The sequence below is a fragment of the Bubalus kerabau genome, chromosome 5, assembly GCF_029407905.1.
Source record: "Bubalus kerabau isolate K-KA32 ecotype Philippines breed swamp buffalo chromosome 5, PCC_UOA_SB_1v2, whole genome shotgun sequence".
Lineage (NCBI taxonomy): Eukaryota > Metazoa > Chordata > Mammalia > Artiodactyla > Bovidae > Bubalus > Bubalus kerabau.
The window spans coordinates 124,242,441-124,258,687 of record NC_073628.1 but is presented as its reverse complement, the minus strand read 5'-3'; the positions used below and the strand labels follow the sequence as shown (position 1 = coordinate 124,258,687).

At 45.3% G+C, this 16,247-nt stretch overlaps 1 protein-coding gene across 2 annotated transcripts in view; it reads left to right on the top strand.

Moving 5' to 3' along the window:
- The window catches only part of SMYD2 (SET and MYND domain containing 2), a 52,957-nt gene that overhangs the window by 25,110 nt on the left and 11,600 nt on the right, over positions 1 to 16,247 (top strand). For both annotated transcript variants that reach the window (XM_055582987.1, XM_055582986.1), the window contains exons 3-6: positions 5,344 to 5,454; positions 8,074 to 8,134; positions 8,843 to 8,967; positions 14,479 to 14,546. In XM_055582987.1, coding sequence (XP_055438962.1) covers positions 5,344 to 5,454; positions 8,074 to 8,134; positions 8,843 to 8,967; positions 14,479 to 14,546 — 365 coding nt within the window. The remainder of the gene's footprint in view (positions 1 to 5,343; positions 5,455 to 8,073; positions 8,135 to 8,842; positions 8,968 to 14,478; positions 14,547 to 16,247) is intronic.

Genomic DNA, 16,247 nt, shown 5'->3' with positions numbered 1-16,247 from the left:
GATTCCTTCTGCATTCTTCCTCTCACAGAGAATAGTGGTGGAGAACAGTAGCCCTATGACATTTTCTTACTATTCCACGTTTTAAGAAATCATTTATGCACGCTACTCTGCATTTCAGGAAATCACACAGGCATGTATATAAGTTCAGTCCAGTCACTCAGTTGTGTCTGACTTTTTGCGACCCCATGAACCCCAGCACGCCAGGCCTCCCTGTCCATCACCAACTCCCGGAATCCACCCAAAGCCATGTCCATTGAGTCGCTGATGCCATCCAATCATCTTATCCTCTGTCGTCCCCTTCTTCTCCTGCCCTCAATCTTTCCCAGCATCAGGGTCTTTTCAAATGAGTCAGCTCTTCGCATCAGGTGGCCAAAGTATTGGAATTTCAGCTTCAACATCAGTCCTTTCAATGAATACCCAGGACTGATCTCCTTTAGGATGGACTGGTTGAATCTCCTTGCAGTCCAAGGAACTCTCAAGAGTCTTCTCCAACACCACAGTTCAAAAGCATCAATTCTTTGGTGCTCAGCTTTCTTTATAGTCCAACTCTCACATCCGTACATGACCACTGGAAAAACCATAGCCTTGACTAGACGGACCTTTATTGGCAAAGTAATATCTCTGCTTTTTAATATGCTTTCTAGGTTGGTCATAACTTTCCTTCCAAGGAGTAAGCATCTTTTAATTTCCTGGCTGCAATCACCATTTGCAGTGATTCTGGAGCCCAGAAAAATAAAGTCAGCCATAGTGTCCACTGTTTCCCCATCTATTTGCCATGAAGTGATGGGACCAGATGCCATGATCTTAGTTTTCTGACTGTTGAGCTTTAAGCCAACTTTTTCACTCTCCTCTTTCACTTTCATTCAGAGGCTCTTTAGTTCTTCTTCACTTTCTGACATAAGGGTGGTGTCATCTGCATATCTGAGGTTATTGATATTTCTCCCGGCAATCTTGATTCCAGCCTGTGCTTCCTCAGCCCAGCGTTTCTCATGATGTACTCTGCATAGAAGTTAAATAAGCAGGGTGACAATATACAGCCTTGACATACTCCTTTTCCTATTTGGAACCAGTCTGTTGTTCCATGTCCAGTTCTAACTGTTGCTTTCTGACCTGCATATAGGTTTCTCACGAGGCAGGTCAGGTGGTCTGGTATTCCCATCTCTTTCAGAATTTTCCACAGTTTATTGTGATCCACACAGTCAAAGGCTTTGGCATAGTCAATAAAGCAGAAATAGATGTTTTTCTGGAACTCTCTTGCTTTTTCCATGATCCAGAGGATGTTGGCAATTTGATCTCTGGTTCCTCTGCCTTTTCTAAAACCAGCTTGAACATCTGGAAGTTCACGGTTCACATATTGCTGAATCCTGGCTTGGAGAATTTTGAGCATTACTTGACTAGTGTGTGAGATGAGTGCAATTGTGCAGTAGTTTGAGCATTCTTTGGCATTGCCTTTCTTTGGGATTGAAATGAAAACTGACCTTTTCCAGTCCTGTGGCCACTGCTGAGTTTTCCAAATTTGCTGGCATATTGAGTGCAGCACTTTCACAGCATCATCTTTCAGGATTTGAAATAGCTGAACTGGAATTACGGTCTAAATTGAAAGTCCCTTTAGAACAAAAGAAACACCAAATGCAGGAGTTAGAAAAGGGGACTTCACAATAAAAATTCAGTCTCCTTATGCAGGGAGACAATATATCATTTGCTCAGCAGAAAACTGGATGACATAGCAAATCCTCTTTTCTTCCAGCGTTGGAAGTGCTGGTGTACCGTGAGACAATTTTGCAACTCTTTATGCATCTTTAAGCACTTCGGTCCATGCACAAAAAGGAAAGTCATGCAGAGCTGTTGTTACAGTGGCTGGAAGTGAACTAGAAGTTTAAAAGGGTACCAAGAAAATTCCCTCTCACACTTTGTACATAGATTTAATTGTTTAAATTCATTGCATCAATCATCTGTGCTCATTATAGAAAAATCAGAAGTTTCAGACTGAAAGAGGAACAGAAAGAGTATCCATACTTCATAATTTTATCCTTCCAGAGAAAACCGCTAGTAACACTTCGGCATATGTCTTTCTGAATCCTTCTTATGCATTTGTTTGTAATATATTACTTTCCTAGAAAATGGGATCCATCTGAATTTACATAAAAGTTTTATAAAGATTGCAACCAGGGAAGGAGTAACAGCTTAAATTTTGAAGAAAACTGGAAGCCAAGTAGTGCCACTGTGGTATGTCTCTGACAATTCCACCTTCTGACAGAAAAGGAAAACTTATTACTAGCTGATAAATTTCCCTTGATGAAACTTAACATGATTCTGCTGGTCCTTGAATTTACCCAGCTCTCCGATTTCACTGCTCTGTGTGGGTCTCTGTTACATTCTAGGTGCTCTTGCTTTACTTTGTGTTCTGATATGGTCATAAACTACTTGAAGTCAAAGACTCCATCTCCCATCCCTGCCTCTGGGGTCATCAAGGGCTCATTGAATGAATGAAGGAACCAGTACATGAACAATTACCAGCATTTGTCGAGAGCACGTTGTGTGCCAGGCACTGGTCTGAGTGCTTCTTGTGGGTTAGCTTGTTTATTGGATCCTCACAACGACCCTTTGTGGTTGCATGAATGCCTGATAATGGTAGGCTTCAAGCTTTGTGTCTGATTATCACTGTTGGAAGGCATACAATCGTAGACTCGGAATTCCGGACCTGCTAAGTAACTTAGGGATCATGTTATTTACAGCCGAGGATACACAGGCAGAGGGATTAAGAGGACTGTCTGGTGTGACATAGCTGCTTCGCTGGAGGGCGGGGTGAGAATGCAGGTCTCCCTGAGCCCCAGGCCTGTCTCCTCTTGCTGGATAGAACTCTGCTGTCCCTAGCATGCCCTGTAGTTAGGTTCTCTTCCCTGGAGGACATTAACATCAATAGATGTCAGCATTGTGTGTTCGTATTTATTTATTTATATTCATATTAATTAAATTGTATTAAAAACACATAAGTCATATTAAGAAATGTTAAACTTCTTTCTCATCGGAGCTCATTGTTAAACACCAAAGACACCTCGTATACTTCAGGAAATTAGCATGTTTAAGGCCACGCAAACACCTTTTCTTAGCATTGCTAGGGTCACAGTGAACTTCCTGTGTGTGTTCGTAGGTGTCAGTTACCTGTCTGTCCCCAGCTAGTGTTCTTCAATTCCCTCGGATGCCCCAAGGCCAGAAGCCCTTGTTGTCTTTCCCTTTTTGCTTTGCATTTGTGTGCGGAGCCAGTTTGTCTGCTGGGAGCTGGACCTACCTGTTCCTACCTCATTGCTTCATCACCGAGCTCTCGTTTTAGGCTTTGGCTAAAAACAGATCCTCTTCTCCCTTGTGTATATCTTGTCATTTCTGTCTCTCCTTGCTCTTGGTTATATTTGGCACGCTGTTATTTAACTCTGCAGAACACCTTGGCACAGAGCTTGAGCCCAGGGTCTATCTGTGCCACGGGGGCTGCATTAAATCATTAAGTGACAGCATGTCTTTCCTTCTTGGCCGTAGGGAGGGAGACATCTTCATTCATTCAACAACTTTATTGGGTGCTTAGTGACTGTCAGGCACCGTTCTAGGTTCTGGGATAATAGATTTACCCGAAACAGGTGAATAGTGGGGGCAGGGGGGACAACATAGTAAACCAAACATCTAATCAGTGTGTAATAAATATGTCAGGTGGTGAGAAGTACTAAGGAGACACGTAAAGCAAGGAAAAGGGAGAGTGATGGGGGGAGAGTGCTGGTTTGGGGAGGGTACCTTGAAAAGGGGCATCAGAGCAGAGACGTGGAAGAGGGAGGGAGCCAGCAGGATGTCTGGGGAAGAGGCATCTCTCCAGGAAATGCAGCAAGTGCCAAAGCTCTCAAGGCAAGAGCAAGCATTGTCGGTCCAGGGAGCAGTGAGGAGATATAGTGGCTGGGTGGAGTGAGGTGAGGGAGCGTGGTGGGGGTGATGAGCTCAGAGTAGCAGAGAGTCAGCTCCTACCATGTGTGGCCTCGTGAGTCATCGTTACAACTTGGCTTTTGCTCTGAGGGGAGAAGCCATTACAGCATGCTGAGCTGTGAACTGCAGGATCCGAGTTGTGTTTCTCAGAATCGATTACTCCGGTTGCTCTCTGGAGCGGAATTGGGGGTGGGGTGGGGGGTAGTGGGGGCAGAAGCAGGTGTCCAGGTAGGAGGCAGAGGGAGCCATCGCGGGGTAGGTGTAGCGTCTGCCGCCCAGTAAGGAAGGTGCGGGTGGGAAATGATCAGAGGCTGGGCATATTCCACAGGCACACAGGATGGATTCGCCAGAGAGGTGAACGTGGAGTGTGGGGGAGAGAGAGGCGGCCAGGAAGTCTCCAGGGTTCTGTCCTGAGCATCGGAAAAGTCAGACTTGCCCCTTTCTGAGGCAGGAGAGGCGGAGGGAAGACCATGATGGTACCCAGTTCCGTTGCAGCAAGGAGTGTCTGCAGACTTCCACTGAATCCACTCCTGCAGCCGCTCAGCCCATCACGCCACTGCAGCTGGTTTTTATCAGAGCCCTTATGGTTCAGCCAGTTCCCAGTCATCCCTCACTGACCCCGTCACCAGCACCAGCGTCGTCCTTTACGCCCTGGTCCTCAGCGCCTTCCTCCCCAGCACCCCACCCTCCTCCTTCCCTAGTCTTCCCGTTGCAAAAGGGGCATCCCCACCCTTCCAGGAGTGAGCACATGCCCTTCACCCTGCAGCCTGGGGCAAAAAGCATCAAGACAGGTGTTAGAAAGGAGTCCAGTTTTCCTCTTTTATCCAGTGACTCTTCAGGGAGTCCATGTTCCTAAATATTCCCACGAGTTGCCCTGGCCAGACTCTTCGTGAGTCCTTGACAGGGCCCTCGTCTCTGGTAGGATTTTATCACCTATAGAAGAGGACGAGGTGCTGTGGATGTCACTTCTCGGTTATTTGCCCTAATGTGAGAACAGAGCCAGACCAGAACCGTAGGGAGCAGAGCCAAACCAACAGCTGATACCCAAGTCACTCACCCCGTGAGTGACATGACGACGTCTAGATAATGCAAAGGTGTGCGTGTTGTTTGGAATAGTGAGGGGCGTGAGATGCTTGAGGAAACCACATGAAGCAGATTTTCTCTTGCCAGCAAGCTCAGCCAGCCCTGAGTCAAGGTCATACAGCCACGTCTATCTTAAAGGATGTTTTCATCTCTAACTTTTGTGAGCACCGTCGTGTTTTCCAAAAGGAAACATATTTCACTTGACCTTAACTAGGAGAACTTGCTGCATCCTCTTGTTTCGAACTTTATTGCAATGTGTGTGTGTGTGTGTAATATTTTTTTTTTTAACTTTCCCAGAGAGAAGATTGGCCCATGCACAAGCTGGAATGTTCTCCCATGGTTGTTTTTGGGGAAAACTGGAATCCCTCTGAGACTGTAAGGTTGACAGCAAGGATTCTGGCCAAACAGGTGAGGAATTGGGATCAGGTTCAAGTGTGTTTTATTTTTTTTCTTTGAGGTCAGAAAGATGAGTGAGGGACCCGTGGTGATCATCTCTCGCTCAGCATTCTGGGACCGCATTTCCCATCACGTTCCTATGGACAGAGATAAGTGCAAGGCTCCAGGAGTGAGCTCGCTTGTCTGCCTTGTGCAGCTAGGATGTCACTCATGCCAGGCCAGGAACGTAGCCACTGCTTTGTTTTCTTAGCAAACCTATGAGATAGGTTTACATAGAAAAATATGGCTTCTCAGGGCATGAAAACCTGAGTGACGGTAATGAGAGCATCCTAGGGAACCAGACTGGCCTTCAAAGCTTTGGGAGGTCGTCTCTTTCCTTCTGTTACAGCATGCACCCCTGTTGCCACCTCCCCTCGCCCCCCATCCTGGGCTGGCTCCTGCTCTTCCCTGCCCCCATACTTGCCTTCCTTCGGCGGGCAGGGAACGGGGTGAGACAACCAGCATGGCGCCTGCTGGGAGAGGAACAAGAGGAATGGAAAAGTAAAAATCAAGGCCAGGAGGTGGGGTGGGAACGATGTGGCCATCAACAGTTTCCTCCAAAGATGAAGCCAGGGCTGGCTGTCCTGACCCCTTTTTGGCTCAGTCCCGTACTGGTTGCATGATAATAAGACGCCTGATCTCGACAGGACCAGCTTAAATGGAGGGGAGGAAAATGCCACAGGACGTGTCCTTGTGACACAGTGAAATGGGCTGCATGGAGCTTAGAAGGCGAATGTCCGCAGAGCTGCTTGCCAGTGATAAGCTGCAGGCAGGGCCTCTGTACTGGAAATCTTAAAGCTGAAATTTCATCTGCCACTTCTATCTTCCCTTACCACACCTCCCTCCATTTAAAACTTTCTGTTTTTGTTTTTGGTTTTTTTTGATCGAAATCAAATGTGGTCATAATGATCAACTCATATCTGTCCCCAGACCAAGTTAGGCTCCTCGACCTCGTAAACAGAAGTAGAACATTTCCAACCTCTGAGGTCATAGTTCCGTTATGTTCAGCCTGGGCCAGGTGCTTGCTGAAATGCCACTTCGCCCGCTCAGGGTAACCAGAGGCACTCAAGGCTGGCCTGTAGAGTGGGACTGAAAAGTCAGAATTGTTTTTGCTGGAGGAGGTTAACTTTTGGTTCCTTGCTCACAGTTGTCTTTAAATATAGGCCTAGTACTTGGTCGGAAGGAAAGGGTAGGAGAAAATGGTGTGACTGGGTGAATGTATGTGTGTGTGTGTGTTAGTTGCTCAGTTGTGTCCGACTCTTTGCAACCCCATGGACTGTAGTCCCACCAGGCTCCTCTGTCCCTGGGATTCTCCAGGCAAGAATACTAGAGTGGGTTTCCTTCATCAAGGGATCTTCCTGACTCAGGAATCAAACCTGGATCTCATGCATTGCGGGCAGATTCTTTACCGTCTGAACCACCAAGGTGTCAGGGTAAATAAGCCATCAGATTCGATCTGTAAGCATCTTGCAAGGATTGAGTGACCAGCCTCCTGGTTCTCCCCCAGCCCCATTTCCTGACATTATTGAAAGTGTAGTGGTTAAGAATTCAGAAGGAACTGGTGCCCTTTTCTGAATGAAAAGTTTTCCCAGGCAAAATGACTTACTAATCTTATAGAAATGGATCCTGTGAATGGGAAGATTTCCACTCCAAAAAAGAACTATTGAAATGTTTTGGCACCAGGAGGGTAGTCTGAAAGCTGTGATGAGTTTATACCAGTTTCATTCAACTGATATTATAATTACTGCTACCACTAATAGTCTATTAAATGAAAAGTTACCTGGCCATCTTCATCTCTGTAGGACTTGATGATTAAAAAAACAGACCATTTGTATTCTAGTCACTTGCAAAGGATTCGGGGGGACAGGCTACCCAACTACCGAGGGGAAGCGTAACATGTTAACTAGGGAGGTGAGCACGCCTGGGTGGACCACCTGTATCCTCCAGTTGAATAGCCGATTACAAAGACACGGCCTTGGGCCAGCTCTTGAGCTCTGCGTTTGAACTCTTGTCAACACCAAGTTTATTCATGTTCTCAAAGCCTGGCGGGTTTACTATTGTCAGCTCCTCTTGGGGTGTCTAGAACAAAGCCGGCAACACGTTTCAAGTGAATCTCGGCTCACGGATACAACCGAAAGTGTTCTTTTTGAAACGTGGAATTTGAGATCATTTTAGCCTATGCTTAAAGAAAGTGTAAAATGGATGGGGGGTTTGATTTTGTTCCTTTTTAGAAGGAGAGATAATAAATGGGATGGCTCATCTGTAGACTCGGTCCTTTTAAGTCGGGGCCCTAAAAAGTTGTTTTCTAGCCACTGTTCTTTCCCATAACAAGCATTTTTGAGCCTACTGTGTGCATAGCATTATCAGGGTGTTAGGAACGCAGCCGATGCTTTTAAAAGCTTTTCAAAAGAGTCCTTTGGGTTTGGATGTTGGGCAAATGCTCTCAGAGCCCAAATGGCAGGCTCCTTGGCTAGCTCTTTACTTCATTTAGAACTGTTGCTTTTTTCTTCATGTCGATGTAAGCGTGAAAGCACTATTTTTTGCACAAGTCGTTGCAATCTGTAACTGTGTGATTTCTTCCCCAATTACTAGAAAATCCACCCAGAGAGAACACCTTCAGAGAAATTGTTAGCCGTGAAGGAGTTTGAGTCACGTAAGTCTGTCTGTGACTGGCTGAGGAATTATTTCAGACACATGTTTTCTGTGGATTAGACAGGATTGAAAGAAGGAAGGGATAGCTGAGTTCTTCATGGTGGTGGGATTTTATAGTTATCAGTTTTTATTTTGACTTGTGTGCTGTTTTGGAAAATGGACTATAACTTCCCCCCTCCCCCTCAGTTGACAGGCTTGCTAGGAAATAACTAAGGGGAAGTGGAAACTTGCAGGATGAATTATTACATCCTGAGCTATCTCTTGCTGGCTCTCCTGGCATGTTGAATATTTTTTGGATCTTTGCTGAATTGCAGTACTGTACACAGCTGATGTCCTTACTGAGGCATTAAATCAGGGGCTGTCCACTTTCTCCATCATGACACAGACTCTGGGGCCAATTGGGGGACCCTTGACTAGACCAAGGCTGGTTATCAGTCACTGCCACTATTCCTGACCTCACTGTTAACGGTCAGTTGAAATTCTCTGTCCTGAGTGACTTCCATTTGTCAGCAGAAGAGAAGGAAGAAATGGCATGCTCTTTTTGCCCTAGGGCTTATCAGTTAGACCAAGGGAGGAGGGATAATATTTCCTGGGGGCTCCACGTGTTTTTTTTTTTTCTTTCTCTCTATGCCATTGATAGTACTGAAAGGATGTATAGCTAGAGATCCAGAGTTTTCTACCTGCTGAATAATGGTTTGTTTATCCACAGATCTGGATAAATTAGACAATGAGAAGAGGGATTTGATTCAGAGTGACATCGCTGCTCTCCATCACTTTTACTCCAAGCACCTTGAGTTCCCTGACAACGACAGCCTAGTAGTGCTCTTTGCCCAGGTAAGCACGCGAGCGTCAGAGGACACTTAGTTTAGCCTTTCCCTGCCAGTGTCCCTCTCCCAGCACATAACTGGTGGAGACGAATGAAAGCAGAATGATGGCGTCTGCCTGATACAGTTCTTGACGTCTTGGTCCGTGTTTTGCCTAAGCTTGCTAGGTGACCTTGAGCAGATCCTGTCCTGTCTGTGCTGGCCCTCATTGATGGTGGAGCATAGGAAATCCACTCTGCCTGTGCCTCCCGCTGCAGAAAGAGTTTATGAAAACAGAGTTGCCAGTGTCCCAGGAGTGTGGCAGACTGGAACATCTTTGGATAGGAAAGACCGTTTGAGATTCCTACATTCAATTTTACTCTTCTCTTAAACCTTCCCTTCTGATAGTAGTGGGTTGTGTTTTTTTGTTTTTTTTTCTTTACTCTTTCTTTTTTACTCTTTTTTTTTTTTTTTTTTTACTCTTACCAACACTGTGTTGATAAAGCAGAGGCAAATACAGATGGCCAGGAAGGACAGACATCACAGAGAGGAGCCTGAGTGGGTCTAGGTACAGTAGGTCTTTCCGGATGATTGCTAAGTAATCCTGTTTAGACTAGAAGCCTAGGTTTACCAAAATCAGATAGGATTAAAAAAAAAAAATTAGACTTGTAGACAAGAGCAACTTAAAGGTGCTAAGGAACTGACGACCAGCGTTTTGGAAAGGCTGAGGCTTGGCTGGACATGGCTAGGACAGGAGAAGGCAGTGTGGTCGGCACCCTTGGCTGGACACGTCTGGCCGCATCCTTCTTCCTGTTACTCTGAGGGTGGCGCTTCCTGGCCTGACTTACCAGATCGGATTTCTCTCCCTATCACACCCTGTGTTTTCCCCCACAAGCCGAATGTGTGGTTGAAGGTGACCTTCGCAGAGGGAGAAATACTGGAATACTGTTCTGTGGACGCAAGTCGCTACCTTCAGTGTCTAGACGGGAAAAAAGCTCGGGTGGGTACTTACACACTATCATCTTAGAATAGAGTAAGCATCACCTCGGTACTCTTTGAGTCACTAATTCCATTTTTAGGACTCTATCCGAAGGAAGTAGTCAGAGATTATGGACAGAAATTGACATGCAAATTGTTTACTGTGTGGTTCTCTTTAAAACCAGGAAAACAGAAAGGGGAAAAAAAGAAAAGGAAATACATGTTATAAATGGTCAGCAGTAGTCATTTGGTAAATCATGGCTTAGATTTTCGATTAAAGTTTATGTGGCCATTATAAATTGTATTTCAAAGAGCAAAGATGTGTAAAGTGCTGATGACATGATGTCAAGTGTAAAAGCAGGGGAAAATGTGTAATATGAAAATTTACTTTGGTTAAAAACAACTTTAAATGGAAGTTCACCATTAGTTATCTCATGAGTCGTGGAAAATTTTTACTTTTTGGGGGGTGATTTTTCTGGATTTTCTACAGTGAGTATGTGTAACTTAAGAAAATAGTGAAAAGAAGAAAAGATGAAAAGCACCCATAGTTCTCCCACTTTAAAAACTGCTCCTGTAAAGAAAGAGGTGAGTCTTCACCACTTCACTGACCCACTTCATCCCCGGTGAGAACTAGTGAGAACAGTTTGATGAGTTCCTTGATAGACTTTATGTTTATGTGGATATTTTTCTTTTATGTGACTGTCATAATCAGAAAAAAATGCTGTTCTCAGTAAAACAGAAAATGGGTTCAAGTCATGAGTGTTAAATTGGACATAATGAAAAACCTTCCTGATTTCATTATATTTCATTCCTGAGTTCATTCATTTCATTACATTATATTTTCCTGGGATTATAGCATATTTCCCTACCCATGCTAAGGCAATTTGGGTAACAGTACACAGTGGAGGAATTGACTTCTCTTATTACATTTTTAGAAAAACTGGATACATGACTTCTCTGGATTAGATGAGGCATGGTTTTGTGAGAAAGCAAGAGTGATGAAGTAAACATAAGGTATCTTTTCACTTCCAGCAACAGAGTAGTGCATGCTAATGGGCCTTCTCGATGTTGACATAGTAGATATGGGACCATATTTACCAAAAATCAAGGCAGTTGATGTCACAAATCAGTTCAGTTCAGTCGCTCAGTCATGTCCGACTCTTGGTGATCCCATGGACTGCAGCACACCAGGCTTCCCTGTCCATCACCAACTCCTGGAACTTACTCAAACTATGTCCATTGAGTCAGTGATGCCATCCAACCATCTTATCCTCTGTCATCCTCTTCTCCCGCCTTCAACCTTTCCCAGCATTAGAGTCTTTTCAAATGAGTCAGTTCTTCGCATCAGGTGTCCAAAGTAATGGAGTTTCAGCTTCAGCATCAGACCTTCCAATGAATATTCAGGACAGATTTCCTTTAGCATGGACTGGTTGGATCTCCTTGCAGTCCAAGGGACTCTCAAGAATCTTTTCCAACACCACAGTTCAAAAGCATCAATTCTTCAGTGTTCAGCCTTCTTTAGGGTTCAGCTCTCACATCCATACATGACTACTGGAAAAACCATAGTTTTGACTAGACGGACCTTTGTTGTCAAAAATACAAGTGTTATATTTGTGCTGAAAGTGACTCAGAGTCCTTGAAATTTGGACTGACTCAGAGTATCCAGGAGATAAATACAGACACACACACACACATATGTAAATATAGGTAGGTAGTTTTTTCAAAGGCTTTATATTAATCAATATAATTAATGGAGGAAAGACTCCCCACTCCAGTATTCTGGCCTGGAGAATTCCATGGACTGTATAGTCCATGGGGTTGCAGAGTTGGAGACGACTGAGTGACTTTGATTTTCATATTAATCAAATCATAATATCTACTCTGAGATGGTGTGCGTACACACTGATGTACATACACACACACATTCATGTCTTTTCTCACATACAAATTTGAAAGGGGACATTCGGTATCCCCAAAGAAAACTCGGAAGCGCAAGTGGAAAGCGCTGTCCCAGCCCCAGCCCCTCTGGCCCTGCTGCTCAGCCCACCGCTGCATGTCCACCCCTCTGGCTTTAGAGCCCTTTCCTCTCTGGTTCATGGGAGGCTGTTGTGGGTTAACTCGTGGCCCAGCAGCAGCTGGCAGCAGAAGGTGACTGCACTCCTTCGGCAGCGCCGAGGTGCATTTTAATCACCGGGAGCATATGCATGGTTGGGAAATGTATTTTTGGTGTGCAGCCTACATCTAGTCTAAATGCTAATTATGAGAATAGCTTCAGCAAGGCACTTGCGCCTGATTTGACTCAGGAAAAAAAAAAAAGACGATGGCCTATGCATCTTTCTTAACAGGCAAGTTCACTTTTCTTCCCTAGGGATCTTTCAGAAGGGAGGGAAAGCTGGCAGGCAAATTGCTAGGCGATTAGGCTTGAACATCACCGCCAGCTCCCCGAGAGGAGCAGTGATGACACTGGCCTTCATAGGAGTCTTTCTTTGCGGTGAAGAAACGCACTCTCCCTCACAGTAAGAGGACAGGGGAGAGGGAATAAAGGGACCAGTGGGCGTGTAACATTCAAGCCTGAAGGAATTTGGAATTACAAACGGTCCTTATAGAGATTACAAAGCAAAGGCGTATGTCTCGTACCCTCACCCCTCAGAGCTAGTCAGGAGCTGTCGGTCCGAGATCCGTTGTGAAAATTGCTAAATTCTTACACGCCTTCTTCCACTTTGCAGAATTTGTTGTTGTCCTATGGGAACCAGACATGGCCGAGGCATGTTAGTATCCCAATCCGAGACTGCGTATAGATCCCTCAGTACCTAGTCAGGTGCAGGACGCATAGTTCAGGCTTCAGTAAATTTTGTTGAATGAATGAAAATCCTGATTTACTCTTGACCCGATGTTGGTTGACGGTCCCTGGTGAATGATGGTTGGTGAATGTCCCGGTGACAGAAGAGGTTTAAAGTACTTGAGGCCGGCACCAAACACAGCATGCTGTGTTTTCTACATAAAAATGCCTGACACCTCAGGATTCCAAAGACTGTGTTTTGTTTTACTCACTGCAGTCCTCTCTTTTTGTGTTGAAAATTGTAAGTACTGGTTGTAAATGTATCGAATGGTAAAAGCTGTAAGTCAAACCCATCAGAGCCTTTACTTCTCTATGTACCAAGATTTCCAAGCCTTTGACACTGGCCCTTTGCTTTTAAGTAAAATTGCAACCAGAAGAATCAGAGATCAGAACAATTTTAGAAGAAGCATGGTATAGTGAAAAGAAACACTTGTGTTTCTGACAGCCTCGCTATCAGAATGCCTAGGTTGACTTTTGACTCCTTTTCTGCCACTTGCTACTTATATGGCCTTGAATTACTTAATCATTGACCTCCCTGGGCCTCAATTTCCCCATCTGTAAAATGGGGTAGTATTGTAGATTTAAGGGAGGGTCAATGTGCAGCAGCCAGCCCAGTGCCTAGCCTGGACTAAGTGCTTAGCAAAGTAGTGTTTCAAAAAGCTCCTCCCTTGGCCTGAAGCACAGCCGTGCTGTGTGCCTGGTGGGGAAGAGCCTGATTGCAGCTCACGGGGTGGAATCGTTCAGCATGCACGCTTCACAGACAGCCTCTTAGCAGCACAGGAGGAGGCCGGGCTCTCAGCCTTTGCTGCTGGCTTTGGTCGAGTCATTGCCCTTCTCTGACCTTAGTTTCATCGTCTGAGAAGTGAAGGGACAGAGTTCCTTTCCAGCTGTGAAGTTGTAGGTCCAAATGAAAAACCCTCACCGAGTTGTCTCCCTGTGGCCTGGGTGTTCCTGGAGGGTGCAGATTTGGCCTGGTCTTCCTTCTTTGCAGAGCGCCCAGCATATAAGATTTCCTCGGTGAATGTGCAAAGAGTGAGTTTATGGAATAGCCTAAAATTGGAGATGTATAGTCTTCATCTTCAGCCCGCCAGCTCTAAGCTTGACTTCTAGGATGCGGAGAGCTACCCTTGGTGATTTTCAGGGTAATACTTCTTGCCACAGATGAGCAGGTGGTCAGTGCTTGATGTGTCTGAGGCAGGAAGGGACATTCGCAGCACCCTGGCTTCAGGGTCTTGGTCCCCCTGCTTCTCAAGGGGATGGACAGCAGTTAGATTAGCTGCGTAAAGCCTGTCAGATGTACCACCTCACCTTATGAGCGAGGTGCCAGATTAAGTGGCTTCTTTTTTTAGCAGAAGAAGACTGAGCACAGAAGGGACACAGTGATGGGTTTAAGATCGCACACCTGACCTGGGGCATAACGGGTTAGAGTGCAGATGTCCTGACTCCCATGCAGCTCTGCAGACTTGAGTCCTTGGAGCCTTAGTGGTGCTTTGTGACCTTCAGCCACCATGGGCAGGTGAACCGTCAGACTTGACAGTTCAGCTTGTATCTGTTTACGCGTGAGACCGATTGATAAGTAGTGTCTGAACGTAGGATACCTTGTTCAAAAGAAAGGTGTTCCAATCACTAAACCAAACATCTTCCCAGCTAAAGAGGTGATTTCTATCCAGAAAGAAGCTTTAGCTCATTTTTTTCCCTTTCTCTCTCTCCCCTTTCTCCCTGCAGGTTAACTGTAATGGCTTCACAATCGAAGATGAAGAACTTTCTCATTTGGGATCAGCAATATTTCCTGAGTAGGCCGAGTGTGACTTCATCTCTTTCCTTTTTACTTATTTAATACTGAATTTTTTTTTTTAAATTTCCAATAACCTCCTTAGCTGCATGTGGCAGACATGAGACTCTGAGTGAATTAAATCCCCTTTTTAATTCTGCCAGATTTCAAAATATTTCCCCTGCATTTAAGGATCTGAAGGTAGTAGTTAAGAGAACAGTTGCTTGTTAAGTCCTGCTAGGTAGAGAGCTGTTATTAAAGAATATTTCAGAGTGCGCATAGAAGGAACAACCCAGGCCCTGCTGAGAAATTTGCTTTTTTGCATAGCTGTAGTTCTGGAAATCTTTGGGTTTCTTTCACTCAAAGGAAAACATTAATTGCTGGGAATTGACTGTAGACATATGTAGAGACTATATAAGCTTCTTCCCTATCTGTCCTTTTTTGAAATATACTAGTATAGAAATAGCACATTTTGGAGGGACAGTATGCTAAAGTAGTAAACTAGGGATAAATTTCAAAGACCTATAGGTTTTTTTTTAACCTCAGGAATATACAAGTAATTCAAGAAAGGCCAGTCAGTTGACCAGTGGAGATCGTTACAGCTCTGACTTGAATGTTATAGCTCTGCCAAGCATGGCTTTGCTGTTGTCTGTTTAATGGACAGGGTAGTCTCCTAATACATCAGTCCCAAACATCAAGCCCTGGCTTCACAGATGGAGCAAAGGAGCCCTTCCAGCACCCCCTGTCTGAGTCCATCCACGCTGGAGATTAGTTTGGTCTAGAGTGATGTCGCTTAATATAAGCTACAGGCACCTCTGCCCCTAGGTTGGAGCAGTTGCAGGAAACCCTTAACACCCATGCATTGGCCATGGATGGCACAGGAAGTCTACATGTCTGTCATGCCCAGCTCCGTGCATCATATGGGTCCAAAGGAGAAAACTCTGTTAGGGGCATGTCTCTTGAGAAGCTACACAGGCTTTCTTGAACCAGAGAAACAAACAGTGTATTCCCTTCATATTACTGTTTCTAAGGCCAAAATTGTCTGCATTTAGAATTCCGACAGTGAGGGAAGAAATGGTTTCAGGATAGGTTCTTTGGGACTTTTGCCCTTGAGAAAAGGAAGGAGAACAGCGAAAGGTGACTAGACCCCTTTAGATGGCTTGCGTTGACTACTTCAGCCCTGAAATGAACCCTAGAATGTCTGCTCTTGTATCTGAAAGAGTGAAAGCCAGGCTCAGCGTGGTGGCGTGTGAGGCTTCACTCCAGCAGCTGCCATGAGAACACGGCACCCAGAACATGAGTTAGGTCAGGTCTTCTGCCTTCGGGCAGTTCCCCTGCCTTCGTGAGAAAGATAGCCAGCGGTCTATTTTGAGCTTGGTTACTTAATACTTCTTCCCTGGTGGCTCAGAGGTAAAGAATCCACCTGCCAATGTAGGAGTTTGATCCCTGGGTCAGAAAAATCCCCTGGAAAAGGAAAGGGCAACCCACTCCAGTATTCTTGCCTGGGAAATCCCATGGGCAGAGGAGCCTGGTAGGCTGCAGTCCATGGGGTCGCAAAGAGTCAGACACGACTGAGCGACTGAAACATCAACAACAAAGTGTTGAGAACAGTGTCTGGGGCATTTGTTTATTTCCTAGGGCCTGATTCCCTGTGCATGACTTGCCAGGGAGCCAGGTGGGCCAGGAAGGAGGGTGGAGATGACCCTTCCCGCAGACAAGACAG